We start from the raw sequence: 17,731 nt of genomic DNA, 5'->3' as shown, positions 1-17,731 counted from the left end.
CATTTCCTGCAGAAGTACGTGTAATTGTGTTTTAACAACCTTTTAGCAACAAACTGTAATTTTAAGCCTCTTATATCGTTTGCTGACTTTAAATATATCTGCTCTTTATTCAACACTTTGTTATTTTTATGGTGTGGTATCCGTCTGAGAAAATATCATCATAATGAATACACCGCTCTCCGTCCACATATCCATTTTCTATTGCTTATCAAGGCCTGGGTCACAGTGGCAGCCTAAGGAGAGATTTCCAGACCTCCCCATCCAGACCCTCAGCTCTGATAGGGGAATGCAAACATATTCCTAAGTCAGCTGAGAGACATGATCCCTCTAGTGTGTCCTTGTGTGTGTCCAGGGGTCTCTTTCCAGTTGGATACACCTGAAAAACCTCGTCTAGGGATTCCAGAAGGAATAAACATGCATGCAGGAGAAAAAAAAGGCAACTAGACACTTTGGGCAGGGGAAACACACCCCAGCCCCAGCAGGGAGTCAGACCTGGAGGGTGCGCTTGTTGGTGACCGGCTGGTGGTCAGGCCTTCCCCCCTGAGCCCAGCCAAACCCAGCTCAAATGAGCCACTTGGGACGACCCCCCCTGTGAGCATAAGGAGCCATACAGTAGGGATCCAGTGTACTGTGGATGAGGGAGTAATCGAAGGCAGGGGCTTGACAGTCTAATTCCAGGCTTTTAAAACTAAAAACTGACTGTATGGATATTACCAACATGAGGGACTTTGTTTATAATAGACAATATCAACCAACATCTGTGCATAAACACATTTAATTTCTAATGAGGATTCAACAGGTACATAAAACTGTCTCATTTTTCTTTCTAGTCACCAACAGGACGCCCGTGTTTAAGTTTTACATTGCTCTTTGAAAAGTCATTAGAAAAATCTCAAATCAACCTGGTATTTATTGATTGCCATTTCAGTTAACATTTAGGGGGAGCTGGGAAATGCTCCCTTCAGAGACAGAGTTTGTGTCTTTCCTCTGAACTGCAGAGAAGAGCCTACATTCCAACTCAGAATACCAAACATTTCTTGTCACTTGACCTTTAGCTTGCAGGGACCTCCTGGTAGATAGAGCTATCTATCCCTTCCACATACACATAGTGGCATTCACTTCAAGTAGCAGACTGCAGCACAGACTGAGGCTTTATGAATTAAGCGGAGGTGGCTTTGTGCAGTTGTCTATGTTCTCACCACCCTTTGAGGCCTGAGTTACAGTTGACACACTCCAAGAGGGGCCAGCCTGGCATTCTGCCGTGTCTGTCTCCCCAGGTTAGCGAGACAAGGCAGTTCCACAAAGACCCGTTCAATCTATAGATAAACACGAGCCAGCAGCCTGCACTGCAGATCCAATGGGACAGTAACACAGGTGGCTCGACAAAGCCCTGAAAACTAAGTGTGTGGTCATAAATTAGTCTAGTTCTCTGGGCTGTATGAAGCTGTAGACACACATGGCCTCACATGCCTTGCATGGTACACAAAACACTCACATGCACTTTGTGATGAATGGCTGCCAGCCTATCCAGCCTGTCTATGCCATAGTTATTAAATCCTGCTTAATTGGACTATCAATCACCGAATTCTAAAGGCCTCTCAGGTCTGCAATTCCAATCACGTCCAGTTCAAGTGGCCTTCAAAACCTCTGAGTATTACACCACCCACAACAATACAGCTATAAGCCGCATGAGTAGCAAAACCCAAAAACCATACCAAGACACAGCTTTTACAATGGTGTAGCGCATTTACTGCAAATGTCAACGGTAAGGAACCATCCGAAGACTGAGAGCACCAAGTTATGTCAGCAGTCAGCAATTTTTGCCTTATCCTTTGGCACTGGTTCCGAATCCATTTTTCAAGCTATTCAGATTAAGATTAATAAGATTACTATGAAAGCACAGATGCAATAAATCCATCCATGTAGTGGCATGGCTCATACCAGGTAGGAACGTTGAGGAGGACTATTTTTTAGCACAAAAGAGAGGCTGAAGTGATATCTGCAGCTGATGGCATCATCTGAACACTGTGGGGTGAGTTAGTTCTCCCACAGTAGGCTAAAAGGTGCTCACGTCAGTAGGGGCATCAATTTTGGATGTTGAATGAGTGTGTCACTACAAAATCTACAAAACAACAAGTAAATATTTGACTAAACAGAAGCAAAGCCAATAAACATATGGATTGCTTTTCTTTTTTGGCAAGAAAATATTAATGGAGGCAACTATGACAACTTGACAGTGCCTCTTTATTACTACTCTGCTCTGACTTTTCTTAAGTGATGAAAACTATAATGTTCAAATACTTTAACTGACTAATCAACCCATGAATACAACTAACATTAAAGCTCACCTGTTTTTTTCTCTTTACAGAAACGCCACTTCTTCGATTTTTGGATCATTTAAACCAGGGGCTCCATCTACGAACCAGCAATCATCTGGTCCCACAACAAAGGGGCACCATCATCTGAAACTACACTATAATAACCAAACTTCACTCTGAGCTGTTGGACTTGATTGCAGTTTTTTTTTTGACTACCCTCAGTCTTTCACCTTTATTGAATTCAATTTAGTTTTTGCCTTCAGTCTTTAATAGATCAAAATCTGCCAATAAATAAATGCTTAGTGTCAATGCAGCAGCAATATTATGCTGCTGCTGAATGTTATTACCTCTACGTTTCGAAAAATTAAACTCCCATTTGCAAATATATTTTACTTTTAAATGTTTATGATATTAGTCATATAACAGAGAAGGATTATAATCACCAAAATCACACATTGTGCATTTCATTTAGTGAAACAATGGAGTAGCAATGAAGTCAGTTTCAACTGTCCTAAACCCCCTAAAGTAAGAGGGTTCCGAAATGTCAGTGGCTTCAGTAATAATGTATTTGGAACTGTGTAAATGACTAATGCTGTCATTTGAAAATATTTGTTTTCTATGAAGTTAGCACTGTTCTGTTGATTTTTTTAATATGAAATAAAGTATCCAGGGGACTGTAGATTAGTACCTGTGGCATGAGGAAATGCCTGCCCTTGTAAAACCTTTTTCACCTGCTCTAATAAACATTCTCTCACACACACACACACACACACACACACACACACACACACACACACACACACACACACACACACACACACACACACACACACACACACACCTGCCCCAGGGCTCACCCAGCTAGTCAGACTCCCCATCTTTGTAGTTCAGGTTTTGATCAATTTAAGCCTTTTTTATTAGAGTATTTTATGGCAGAAATCCTGAGGTAAGACTTAATTTCAAAAACAACGCTACCATCACTGTCTTTGTCGCAGTGTTTAAGGAGGTCTGTCAGGACCTGAGCACAACTTCAGTCGTAGGAACAAAACCATATAACCATAGAACGACATACAAACAAACCAAAGCTCGCTCAACAGACACGTCATTCAACTCCTGTGACTTCTATCTACAAATTAGAAGGTTGTATAAACAAGATCAAGCGCACTGCAGACCCAACATTGATTATCTGAATTTAGCAGTAACACTTTATCGCTTGTTTCTCACCTGTGTTAATCTTGGAAGTAATCCGAGACAGGTCGATGCGACGAGGGGGGCGCACGGGTGTAGACTTCTTTGTAGTGCTGGTTTTATGTCTTTCCAAAGGTTTGCTTATCTTGGACAGTGGAGCAAAAATTCCTATAAAAGTAGAAAAGGCTCTAAGCATAACCAAGTAAGAATATCATCACTGACGAGACACAGAATGAGGATAATTTAAATACATAAAAGGGCAGCATGAAAGAGATTTTCTGTGCCAGGACACATTTTAAGTGCTGAAAACAGAATGAATTTACTGACATTTGGCCAAAAGGTCAAATCTTATTTCCTATGGTTAGATCAGACGCCACTGAAAAACTGACCAGACAATTTAAAAGGTCCAGGAAACGATTATGCTATTATGTGAACTGCAGTCAGTGTGTTGCTGCTCATGTCTGAATGCAGGAGAACACATAAAAAAGTCTTGTTTGATCATTCAAGTTTGCTTTGTACTATTACACTATTTAATATGGGCTCAAAACATAAAAGCTACACTTTTAGAGCCTAAACAGTTGGTAATCCAAGTTTCTAATCTAAATAAGGGAGCAGTTGTGTGTCATTGTTTTTGCTTTCAAGCACCGGGCGCGACCTACCATGTTTGTTTCGACAGTTGAAATACTGAACACCTGCTACCGAGCCATCGTTCTTTCCCTCTGGTTTGTCCAGTTCCACTCCGGCCCACAGGCCACCGGAGAACTCGGTGCTGCCGCAGAACCGCAGAGTTCCAACCTGTGTTAATAAATGTATGTACCACAGGAGGTCAAATAGAAAATATGGAAAACATCAATAAGAAACAAAACATTCACTAAAAGAACTGGAACCAGCTCTGAGCACTGGCTTAAAGATAAGATACGAGTTTTGATTAGCAAACCACACAACTTGGCACAAAGTATTTCCTGGTACGGCCTTAGAGAAAAGCATACAACACACACACTATAGTGGTAGGAGCCTTCAAAAAGAAGAACAGGGGCAATAGAAGGTGGCTAGTTGTGTACATCAGTGTGTACACATTAAGAATATCAGAAGAGGCGATTAATCAAATGCTTTGACTTCTGAGTCCTAAAACAGTAAGCTCCCACAGGTGATTAAGTATACTGCCAGATCCACTGCATTATCATAGACCGAAGAACCATAAATCTGGTGTTCACAGAGAAGCTGGTCATGACAGAAAATCAGCAGTAAACTGAAATGAAATTATGCATTTTGAAGCACATTGTAAAATCCCGGATGGTAGAGTTACTTACAGTTTGCAAATATGAGACATGAGTTTGAAGAGCTGGAGGTCGTTGTTCTAATGTTTCTCCACTACACAATAAACTACTGCCATCAATACCACTGGGCACTAAAGCCAGCCAACATCACTTATGTTAACGGTCTTCCCACACTCACCGACTTTAACTCATCAAATGGTAAATGTCAGAAACCTTAAAGCTTGGGTTTACTTGCATAGACAAATGCAAGAAATTCAGACATCTTTGACTCAAGTGGCTGTTTGCAGGTTATTTTCACAAATTCACACTTCCATAAAAGTATTAGGACTTCAGTAACACCGACTCTTTCAGCATGATCTCTCCTGTGGCCTAATAAAACTGTACAATTTTAACTCATGAGCCCTTAGAGTGGAAAAGGTGCTCCCTAATCTAATAAGAGTCAATTTTTAAGATATCTTTCATAAAAGTGGAGTTATTTAAAGAATGACTACAAATCTTTTTGATGTAATGGGGCCTACATCATTTTTTTATTTATTTTTTTTAAAAAGTTCAACAGCACCACTTTAAATACCAAGTTTGTTTTTCAGTGAGTTTGAGGTCTGAGCACACTCATTACTCCCTCTTCAATGAGGAAGGGTTATGAGAAGGGGCCATAAAGGGTATCGTGTGCCTTACAGACTGGGCACATTTATTCAGTATAGGGGTATTTAAATAAAACTGACTTTACTTATGAAGTCTAAGATTATTTGTGCAAGGGCAAAGGTGTCACTAGGGCTGGGCGATATGACCCAAAATTCATATCTCGATATTTTTTAGCTGGATGGCGATATAAGATATATATCTCGATATATTTTTTTAAAGCCATAAAGTAAGAACAAGAAGAGAGTTCTTAGTCAAAGCTGTGTCCCAGATGTCACACAGGCACTTTTATTAACATAGAGCAGATGTACATAAAATTTACTCAAAAATAAATTATGAGCATTTATTAAATAATAATGCTCCATAAATAAAAGAAAACAATGTTGTTTTTGTGCATAACAAAAAGCTCACAATTGTGCAGTCAAAATGTAAACTAAAAGACGCTGAGCACAATAACAAAGACAGATTTCACAGCTGCTCTGTTCCCAACTTGTACTGCGTGACTGACAGCCTGGAGTTTGAAATCCGCTTCGCAACCACGTCTCTTAACAGGTGCCATTTATGGTCCTTATACACAGTAGGGTAATATTACGTTGAAGCACAGTACGTATCACTCCGCGAGGCTCAGCCGTAATCCTCCGACAATCCATCAAGCGGTGCAGCTCCGTAGCTTACCAAAGTCGTACTAAAACATTTTTGACAGATTGCTGAGCGCCGTGTTCCACATAAAATCGGTGCGCGGCCATCAAGCACAACCAGAATTCATACATTAGGCGCGCTGTCAACTTTTGAGAAAATGAAAGGATTTTAGTCCGTGCAGCACCTCTGGGCTGCATGGCGTTAGCGTGGTTAGCTCGTTAGCGTGGTTAGCTAGCTAACACATTGACGCCGTCCAGCCCCACGCACGGGCGATGCGCAGTAACTCGTTAACGGAGATTTGCCGTGTCCATCTTGTCGCTTCCTGCAGGTGAAGCGATGGGGGAGGAGGGGGAGTTGTGTTCAGTGAAGGAGAGGCGAGGCCGAGTAACGTTGCGTAGAGACGGAAGTGGACGAAAGAGAGGCAAACTTGCGGCTCCGCAAGTATAATTATAACGTAACATAGACTATATCGATATAAAGGATATTGTCAGATCTTATATCTCGTATAAAAATATATCGATATTTTTTAAAAACTCGATATATCGCCCAGCTCTAGGTGTCACTGCAAAAATTTCATTACTGTTTAAATTTCATTACTTTCAATCATGTTGGATGTTAGGTGTCTGCAGAGAGGTAATACTGAAAGGAGTAATAGGTAGCAAGAGGTAATTGAAGAGTTTTAACTTACAAATCGTGCAACTCACATCAGCTATAATGTCATGGCTTACACGGATGGTTTGTGAAACAGATCTCCTGAGATTTAGTGCAGTAAAAAGGATATTCCATTTAACAAAGCTCAATTTAATTCCTTCTATTAGATATATCACTGTTTGCCATTTTTCATTACTCCGGTCGTCTTCACGCGACACTCTTTCAGCATGAGGACAAAGAAACTTAGTAAATACTCTGTGTGAGAAATGGATGCAGTTCCAGAAGTACAGAGCAGACCCCATAACTGTCAAAAAAAATTGTCTTCGGGGAAGAAAAATGGAAAAGCTATTAAGTATTAGTGATGTTGAATTACCTATGACTGCCATAAAGTAAGGTAATTTGTGCCCATGGCACTGCACTCAGTGTCTTTCACCTGCTTTGTTAGGTCACATAAGGTGGACTGGGCCCATGCTGTCAGCCCGATGATTTCAAATTAAAACACAAAGCACAAAGAGAAAGATTTCTGGGGTCCTCATTTAATTTTAGAGCAGAGACACCATGTAGCAAATTGTCAGAGCTGAACAGTGCAATGAACTCAATTAGAAAAATGAATTGTATTTAACCTATGGGGCTAAATACCCTTCTTATAAAAGTGTGATTCATTTCAAAAGGATTGCACATGGCTTAAGGTCCCAGCATGGTCCTGCATTGGTAGTCTGTAGGTGCTGTGCACACGTATTCACATGCTGTCACTGGGAGACTGTACAATGTTAAAAGAAATGTGGATTTTTTTTAGTACTTTGTTCTCGCGACCGAGCCAAAGTATGAAAACGCGTACACACAAAAAAAGAAAAAACGACTTCTTTGTAGCAATTTGAAACTGCTGTAACTGTCCTTTTTAACCATCAGTGCTTTTTTCGGTCTTTGATGTTTCATATGTCTTTATTTCAGCATTACCTGGTCAAGCCAAGCCATCTTTTTAACCAATCAACATTCAACTATGCACAGCATCATCACTGTCAGGCTGTGCTACTGGCTTTTTGGATGTTGAATTCCCATGGACTCTCCCTGTGAGGAACCAAAGAGCTATGAGAACTGAAACCAACACAGTACCATGAATCCTATTTTACAAAACTGCAAGGTTACTGATTAGGCTAATGAGTAACACTGCAGAGCTAATGGCAACAATACAGAAATTCAGAGCTTTTATGCCATTACTCTCTTGCCCTCTCCCTTAGGACCAAAATCTGTACATGCATCTTTGCCATACTGCCTTACTTAACTGGTTAAGAATTAATTGCATCCGTATATTTATTTTTACTTATTATACAGTGATGTTATGTGTCATACTGTTACAGCTTTGCCATTATTAATCACCTAAACTGGTGGTTTGTTGCACTTTTTCCCCTCTTCCTTTAGACATTACTTGTACAGTACTCTTCACCACATATTCTTTATATCGATGCAGCGATGCAGGTGGATGCTTCTCTGGTGTCCTGGATTGTTGATTACCTGACAGGAAGACCACAATATGTACGTCTCCCACAGTGTGTGTCTGACAAGGTGATTAGCAACACAGGGGCACCACAGGGGACTGTCCTCTCCCCCTTCCTCTTCACCCTCTACACCACAGACTTCAGCCACTGCACAGAGACCTGCCATCTTCAGAAGTTTTCTGATGACTCTGCGGTGGTTGGATGCATCAGCAGGGATGATGAGACAGAGTACCGGGCTGTGGTCGACTCCTTTGTCACGTGGTGTGAGCAGAATCATCTGCAGCTCAACGTGGCAAAGACCAAGGAACTGATCGTGGACTTCAGGAAGACCAGGAAACACTTGACCCCTGTTTCAATCCAGGGGGTCAGTGTTGACATTGTGGAGGACTATAAATACCTTGGAGTACACATTGACAATAAACTGGACTGGGCTAAAAACACCACAGCACTTTACAGGAAGGGCCAGAGTCGTCTCTATTTTTTGAGGCGACTGAGGTCCTTCAACATCTGCCAGAAAATGCTGAGGATTTTCTATGAGTCTGTGGTGGCCAGTGCGATCCTCTATGCTGTTGCATGCTGGGGGAGCAGGCTGAGGGTCGCAGATGCCAACAGACTTAATAAACTGATCCGTAAGGCCAGCAATGTTGTGGGGATGGAGCTGGACTCCCTCAAGGTGGTGTCGGAGAGGCGGATGCTGTCCAAGATAAAGACAATGTTGGATAACACCTCCCACCCACTCCATGACATGTTGGTCAGTCACAGGAGCTCGTTCAGTGAGAGACTGAGATTACCGAAAAGCACCACTGAACGACACAGGAAATCATTCCTGCCTGTGGCCATCTCCCTGTACAACGCATCCACTTAACACACTGTTTGCTGCTACAGCTACACATGTTTCTTTTCCAAATATTTATTTATAAGTGACTTATGTATGTATGTATGTATATATATATGTATATATTGTACTATTCTTAGTTAGTGTATTGTCTGTCTTGTCTTAATGTTGGTTTAAAATGGAGCACTGTAACAAAAAATAATTTCCCCCAGGGATCAATAAAGTATTCTGATTCTGATTATCATGAAGACAATGGGTTTTTTTCTTTTCTTTTCTGTACTTTGACAATTTGTTGCCAATTAATGCCTTCCCACAATATATCTGTCATTCCTCACACCCACACTTCAACATCCATACTTTTCTATCTTAATGCAGTGTGCTGTATAGCTGCGTTATAGTTACACTGTATGTGTTAGAATTATGACCAAAAAAATAACTAAAGAGGACAGGGCATTTTTTAAATGCTAAGTATAATTACACTGTGACTAGTCAACAGATTTTGTATAAATGCTTTTAATTACAGCGCTGCTACGTTTACAGTTGAACTCATTAGACATTCTCACTTCTACAAAGAAACAGCCAGTGCGGCTCACACTGCCGCCTGTCAACTTGGACTGGGTAAGAGTCGGTGATTAGAAAAGAATGACTCACAGACAAAGAACATGAGCACATGCATTTGTAAAACTTCTAATACTGATACCAGGCACCGGAGATGAACATGCTCAGATGAATGTTGATGATGTGCCAGAGTGATCTGATAGCCATAACCGAGAGTGCTTGATGGATTCCCAAATGGTGTTGCTTAGCAACTGGAAATTATTTTGTCTTGGTTGAAAATGTAACCAAAGCTTCTTAACTTTGGCTACAATGGACTACGGCACCGGTGCATGGCACTAATGTGATGCAGGATCCATGCTATAAAGACCTGGACTGTTGGATTGATGGAGATGTTGCTTAGTAAATGCAATACAGATTCTATATGTGCATTTATTACTGGTACACAGATATTAATAACCTTGGCCTGGCCAATCTGTTCTATTCTCTGATTGGCATAGAAATCTCCAATAACCAATACCATTACTAACTGGGGTGGTGGTGGTAGTATTGTGTTAATGTGTATCCACTTAAGCAGCACCATCCAATTGGGTTCTGCTGACAGACGTTTATTTCAAAATGAGCGGCGATAGCACGCCAGTCAAGGCTATTTTTAAAAATTTAATTTCTCCAGTTGTGCTTTAAATTAATATGAGTATTATAATAAATTGAATCTGCCTCATTATAATTACATATTGCAAAACCACACGAGCAACACAGGTGTGCCTGGGTACGCACACAGGTTCACACCCCGACTTCTGTGCTGCTCTGAAATGAATGCGTGTGTAGAGAGGCTACAGCAACCCATCATAAAATAGCAGGATATTTCTGACTGCTGGACTGATTTTTTAAAGCTAAGGCTTAATGTAACTGTGCATTTGCAGAGACACTCAGGCTACGTTCACACTGCAGGTCTTGATGCTCAATTCCGATTTTTTGATCAAATCTGATTTTTTTGTCTGCTTGTTCACACTACAAATAAAATGTGACAGTAAACGCGCTCTAGTGTGAACCCTCAAAGCGGCCCGCGTGCGCAAAAGAAGACGTCACACACGACGCGCTCTGTTTCTACCCAGACCAAACACTATTGTTTGACTGATGGCCGTTAATATAAAGACTTGTTTCTGACTTTACGTTTCCCAATTTTGTTATTTACAAATAGCCTAATAATTATCCGTATTGCTGTTTTAGAGGAGCGGTGCTTCAAAGGATGTTTGCAGATTTCTGTCAGAATCTGCAGATTATACAGTACAAATAAAATGTTCACGTTTCTCCAACATTGTCTTCCCAACATTTTCACTAACATCTACACGGGATGGGCAGAAAGCGTTCACGATGTCTTCTCGGGCGCTGATAATTGGCGTAGCCTCAGTTACGGTCTCCTTAACTCCTCTTTCTACCAGGTGTTTGACATGAAATACTGTGGGTGGGACTGACAGGTGGAGAGAGCAGGAGAGAAAAGTGAGAGATTTTACAGAGGAAGAAAAAAACTGGATCACATAGTTGAATCATATATTAAAGGTAAATAAGCAGAGACGCAGCAAGTATTTTGTCTTAATACGACGTCAGCTGTTCAGCATTCACCCACACACGGTACCTTATGAGGGCTGGATAAATGATGGAGCACTACGGAGCAAATCGCCCAACCTTACCATAATCCCTATAGCCATCACTAACTAAAACTAGATGTGGGGAAAAAGTAATAATACAAACTATAATTTTGGAGGAAAAATACAGAACTAACTGAAATGATATTGTAAACCCACAAAACTAAAAGGAAATAAAAACATAAAGCAAATATTCTTTTCAGTTTTAGTCTTTGTCAATATGATAAAATCTGTCAGCAAAACCTGCTCGATTAGGCTTTCGTGCACCCGTTTCAGACTTGGAATGCCGCATATCACTTCCTTCAAAAAGCGCTGTATTAAATTCCTAAACAAACAAATACCCTACATATAATGATAAACAAAAAGGACTAACACTACCACTCAAAATATTTAAAAAAAAAAAAAAGAAGAAAAAAACCCCAAAAACATTTTCTAACAATTTTCAAAAAACTAATTAATTTAAATTTAATTTAATTTAAAACATAAAAAAACAACACAAAGATGATAAAAAGTACTTTTAAAATATAAAACGATAATAACTCTGTTCGCTTCTAGCATGAAAAGAAAGACGGAAGCTTTATCAGCAGGAGAGCATTGATGAACAATTAGTGACTGTTAGTTCCTCAAAATTTACTCTTTTTCTTTTTTTAGGCCGATAGTTTTACCAGCTCCTTCAGTCTATTTCCACATGAAATAGCTCACCTGTCTCTCCTCCACTCTTCAGGACGCTCTCCCCACACACAGTAAAACCAAGTGAAACAAAAAGGATGCAAAGAGGAAAGAAAACAAGCATCTCTCAAGCATACAGTTACATCAAACTCTCATTTAAAAATCAACATGACAAACACAAATACCATCCTTCTGCTTTGCCTGGTTTTAAGACTATGACATAACCCAACTCTAAACAAAATATCATTCAAAGTTTCTTCATACTACTCCATCCAGCACAGACTTTTCCAGTGGAACAGGAAACTCACTCGGTATACAGGATTCACGCACAACCATGCAGACGGTTTAATCTCTGCTTAAAGTGTCTCCAGAGGTCCCGTGTTTACAACCATCAGGATAAAAAGTGTCTTGAGTGTCGTTGTGGTATGTGCAGAAAGCTTGGACTTCAATGTAACAGCAGGTGAAAAATCTATTGCAACATTAAGACGAAAACAGCACACGGCATCATCGATACTCCAGCGTTTCCAGTCTGTGGACCAGCAGGAGCTGATAATTTAATAGCAGCACACACAAAAGGCTCCACTGGCACCGTATCGTTTTAAACAGCATCCCACTGTCAAGCCTTATCAAGGGCTTTAATTTCCATTGTACCAAGTGGACTTGCAAGTGGCCTCCAAATTGTTTCCTGGTGGTATTCATTTTCAGGCAAACTTAGATGGATACAACCAAATCTAGCTAGCTATTACTTCTGCTACAACTTCGCTTCAGTTTGTGAAAGCATATGAAATACTGGCAAGACGTGACCTGCAAATTTCACAAAGTGATAAAGGGGGGAAAAAATTACAGTAAGTGTTAAAGAGACGCTCGATTTCAGTAGAAAAAAGGCTGACTGAAGCCCCTAAACCAAAGTTAGTATCATATTCCAGCACAAAACTGAAAAAGCAAAGACAGAGCCCTGCATTAGTGAGCTTTGTTTAAATATACTGACTCGCTGCTGCTAAGAGACAGCTCATTTTAAACTTTCTCCCCATAAATGGAGAAGTGTGGACTTATTTGAATTCAGCTAATCACTGAGTCATAATTAGAGGGCTGTGAAACTTCCCTCTATTGTACCATTCTGAGATATGAAAAAGCTTTAAGTAAGACTGAAAGTACTGCTGTATAAAAGTGAAGATCACTGCTCAGAGCCACAACTCACCTTCTGTGCAGCTATAATCACACGGTCACCTAGACGGATTCCCATGGAGGCGAGCTGTAGCCTGGCCTTATCAGAGAGAGCAGGGAGGGACTGGGCTTTCAGGGTGAGGGGCAGAGGGGAGCTGGGTCTGGGTAACGCTTGTCTCAGCAAAGTCCGGAGCTCTTTGGCCATGGCTGCTGCATCAGCCATGTCCAGAGGCATGTCGAGGGGATCAGGCACCACGTCTGCTGGACACTGCCCTTTTTCATTCTTTAACCGGACACAAGGAGAAAAAACAAAACAAAAAAACAACACAGATAAGAGGAATGTTTTACCAATCAGGTAAGAGAATGTTTTAAGCAGAGATTTTGAAAAAGGACAGTCATTTAAATCATTATATCTGCAACTAAGCAGAGCACTAAAGACACCTGCATTGCAGAGGTCATCCAAACGATTGGTTTTAAATTAAAAAAGGGAAGAAAAAAAAAAAAAGAAGAAGAAGGGGGTGTTAATCCGGACCACCCTCGGCTCCACTAACTGAACACACAGCAGAACACTTTCTCTGACATCTGTTTCAGCTCCACTGGCACAAGGACAGATACAGAAAACCCTTACCACCTCACAGCACATTCTCTTTTTATATATGAGGCATTTATTCACTGAGCTGTTATTTTATGTCCTTTTTTTCTACTTTCTATTTAAATGAGCCAAGGTAAAATCAGTCTTACTTGATTGTTTTGTTTTTTTTCATACTGTACTTTTTTGTTGCTACAGACCCTTTCATTTTTTTAAGTAAAAATACACTGCATCTTAACTAAATATGGCAAACATAATAATTACAGCAACAATGACATCTACAGCAACACTGTAGCAAAATTCGTCAAGGCAACACCTGCAAACCTCTTAGCTCAACATCACACACCTGCAATTAAACCAATCACTGCAACTGCAATAACTAAACCACCAATTACATCTGCCCCAGAAATGGACCCTCAGTTAATATCACTGAGGAAATAAAAGAGCCAGTTTCTTTAACGCACGAGTGTGAAAGCTTCTATCCCAAATGAAAAGTGTAAACTTACTAATGCGTTATGAATCCATTAAGTGCAAACAGTGTGACCCAGACAGTCTCATTAATGCTGGGAGATGTGTGCAATAAACCGATCCCACTTACCAGAACACTGATATGATATTAGAAACTGCCCAACTGCAAGCACAAGACTGGATTTCATGGTGGTAGGAGCACTGAAGCGCTGAACCTTCTGACAAAACACAGAATTCTTGCAGTCCACTTGAGCAGAAAATAATTGGTTGAACTTGAACTGGTGCTTTTTTATTTCAACAATATCAGTTGGGCCAAGAGTACCTGAGAATGAGGATGTATTGCATGCTGAAGTACGGCTCAGTAAAGAAAGAATTTAGCCAGTCGTTTTTATAGCAGTGAATGAGAACCAACAGTGCTCGACCTACAAACTGAGGCTTATATCTGGAACTCTAATCCCTGCGGGTTAGATGTTTACATTTGGAGGAGGAAAGAGGAGGCTTGTGCGTTGAAAAGTAAAAACTGTGAAATAAAGCAGAAAAAAAAAATACCACTAGCTGAGAACAACAGTGAGACAGCTTGCCAGCTCTCGCAATATCGATCAATACTAATTAAATCAAATGCAGCATAAGCATCACTGATGACAGACTGCTTTCAAAAGACAAACTATTTAAAACATTTTTTTTTTTTTATGTCCATCTCCAAAATGGTCACCATCATTTCTGTATGCTGCACCTAATCGCATCTTATTCATGTTGTCAGGGCAAGAGGCGCACAACATGAGCATTTAGTCACGTAAAGAAACTACAGTCAGGGAGAGCTTAGAGAGACTAAGCAAGCTTAAGTGTCAGCGGAGGTAGGAGGATACGGCTGTGGAGGCGTGACAGACGAGAGGAGCTCATCCAGCACTACGGCGCAGGATTAATTGGGGCACACTTGCATTTGCCAGCCCCTCCAGCAACAATACAAGTGGTCTTTGATAAATATCAAAACCCAGCTTGCCTTTTATTGCTGAGGCCTGTCGCTCTCATGTTGTAACACTGAGCTAAAGTACCAAACAATCAATCTGTCTTCATGTGCCTAGAGTGAAGGCAGCATGCCACAGGACTAGCTCCAGGAAAGAAATGCTTAGCTCAGTGGCGATATCTATATTTAAAGGAGTGCATTTAAAGCATGCAATCTCTCTCTTTTTTCTTTTTTTTTAAAAACAGCTGGGCAACCCTAATCAACTCCCCATGTATACTTTAGATTGATGGGGTAATAAACAGAACAATAATCACCTCTAGACAAGTCCAGTGTATTTCACTTAAGTACCATAATGTAATACCATGCCAAGCTCCCACGGTGAACCATTTTTTAAGCACTGTCACACACTCACCCACTGACATGTGACAAATGCCTTTCACAACTACACAGCCGCCATACTTCATTTGTTACGGTTAAATTATGAGAGCTTTGAAAGATGCTTTTAATGCTTATGCACAACAGGCAGAATACCTGAAACATATTTGACACTCTCGCAAATGATTTGTGAATCATTGCATTTAAGTGACTTTTTTCTTTGTTGCAATCCTGGGATAGGAACATGAAAGTGCTAATAACTGCAATTCCACCGCTGTTGCAGGAATCAGCATAGCGTTCTCCACATCTTTTCCACACTTTGACCCTGTGATTCAACTGCCGTATGTTCAGGTTCCAGTGTGCATGTTGCCGACACCAGCGCACTTAGGCCTGACCTCCCAGCAGCCCCATGCAGTGTGACCGAGTGAGGAAACGAATCCTTGTGGCGTCATCTTCTTGGGATGTAAACATTGTAGCCCGTCTCTAACATCCCCATTTTATGGAACTGTTGAACAGGCTGTTCAACAGTATGAGATTTATTGCCAAGAAGCATCTTTACAACTAGAGATGGCACGATACCACTTTTTTATGTCCGATACCGATACCGATATCATAAATTTGGATATCTGCCGATACCGATATGAATCCGATATAGTGTTTTTTAATCAACAAAACTGTTTTTTTAAAAATATCTTGCTGCATTTTGTATAAGTTCATACTCAAGTTTAAAACAACAACTACACTAAAGCTATTCTGTTATACCTATATGCAAAAAAAAAATAATTTCATAGTTCAGCAATACTGATCAATCTAATAAACTTAAACCTACACCATCCTCCCTATTCTGGTATTTTAAAGAGTACTTAGCATAAATATTAAGCAACCTAACTAATAGGGTTCCAACTCCCAGCAACAACAAAAATAAATAAAAAATAGGGAACCACCCCTCACGCTCCACCTCATGATGCTTAATCAACGTAATCAACCTTAATTTGATGCAGTGTGAAAAAAAAATGCACAGAAATCAATTATTTTTCAAGAAATATTAAATAGATTCAACATCTTTCTTCAACAAAATTGCAGACTGCACAGATGGTACCTTCTCAAAGGAAAAAGTACTATAGCTTACTAGGGTATATATATTAGACTTAATAGTCACTATATACAGTAATTGACTTCTATTCATTTTACATCAAATTAAAACTTTGGGTGTAAGATTCGGATAATTATTTATTAAAAGCTCGACATTTTAAATGAGAATAAGAAAGAAAAGTATGTCTTTGTGCCCCCTTTTCCCTGTTAATGCCCTATCGGCCCCCCTGGCTAAACTTTGCTAGATCCGCCCCTGCACAGTTACCAGCCGTCAGCTACGTAGAAAAAGATCCTCGAGTAGAAAGTAATATTAAATACATTCTAACAACAGCTGATCAAGCTTAAACGTGCTGCTGTTGTTCAGCCGCTGGTTTCCTCTTTCTGGTGCAAAGTGGGCCAAAAACAAACCAGAGACACGGACTCGCGACAGAAAAGCCGATCAGCTGATCATTAAGCAGTTTCATGATTGAAGTAGCAGCCGGAGAGCGAGAGGCAGTCGCTTGTTAAGCTTAACGCAGGAATGCTTTACAAACATTCAGAGATGGACTTACACACTTGCTTTACTTCTCTCGGGGATAACTTTGTCGGAGATGAAATGCCGGGTTGCTAGCGAAGCTCCACATGCTATCCAGACCACAGGTCCCGCATGCCACAGCCGCTCTATCACGTGATGCATACTGCTCCGACGTGCTAACGTTCTGAGGTGAGTTACGGCGTGTTGCAAGTTTTGTGAGGTGCTTTCGTGATATTTAATGGATCGGATTACATTTTTTATTTTTCTCCGATATCCGATCCAGTAATTTAGGTCAGTATCGGACCGATACCGATACGTAATATCGGATCGGTCCATCTCTATTTACAACAAAGAAATAATTGACTAAACACAAATTTCTTTAATTTTTGTGCAAAGTTTATCCTGGAACCAACACAAAAACAAGATTTACTGAGAAAGTAAAATAAAGCTGAGTAAGTAAACACCTTCTGTTATTGTTAACAGCTGAACTTCCCATGAGCTGTATGCTGAAATTCAGAATGTGCAGGGAAACATGTCAATCCACCCACCCAAAATCCTCCACATACCAAACAGATCTGCAACAGCAGCTCACATTTAATCTGAAACTGAAAGAGAAATAAGTGAGCAGTTCACCACAGAAACCTTTTTTTTT

At 40.4% G+C, this 17,731-nt stretch overlaps 1 protein-coding gene across 2 annotated transcripts in view; it reads right to left on the bottom strand.

The window, feature by feature from the left end:
• Positions 1 to 17,731, bottom strand: part of LOC308390139 (CAP-Gly domain-containing linker protein 4) — a 47,613-nt gene that overhangs the window by 14,707 nt on the left and 15,175 nt on the right. For both annotated transcript variants that reach the window (XM_080871841.1, XM_080871840.1), the window contains exons 7-9: positions 13,112 to 13,360; positions 4,166 to 4,301; positions 3,543 to 3,674 (exon numbers count right to left, since the gene is read on the bottom strand). In XM_080871841.1, coding sequence (XP_080727967.1) covers positions 3,543 to 3,674; positions 4,166 to 4,301; positions 13,112 to 13,360 — 517 coding nt within the window. The remainder of the gene's footprint in view (positions 1 to 3,542; positions 3,675 to 4,165; positions 4,302 to 13,111; positions 13,361 to 17,731) is intronic.

Source organism: Rhamphochromis sp. 'chilingali', assembly GCF_963969265.1.
Source record: "Rhamphochromis sp. 'chilingali' genome assembly, chromosome: 21".
NCBI classification, from domain to species: domain Eukaryota; kingdom Metazoa; phylum Chordata; class Actinopteri; order Cichliformes; family Cichlidae; genus Rhamphochromis; species Rhamphochromis sp. 'chilingali'.
This window is presented reverse-complemented; position numbering and strand designations above follow the sequence as displayed.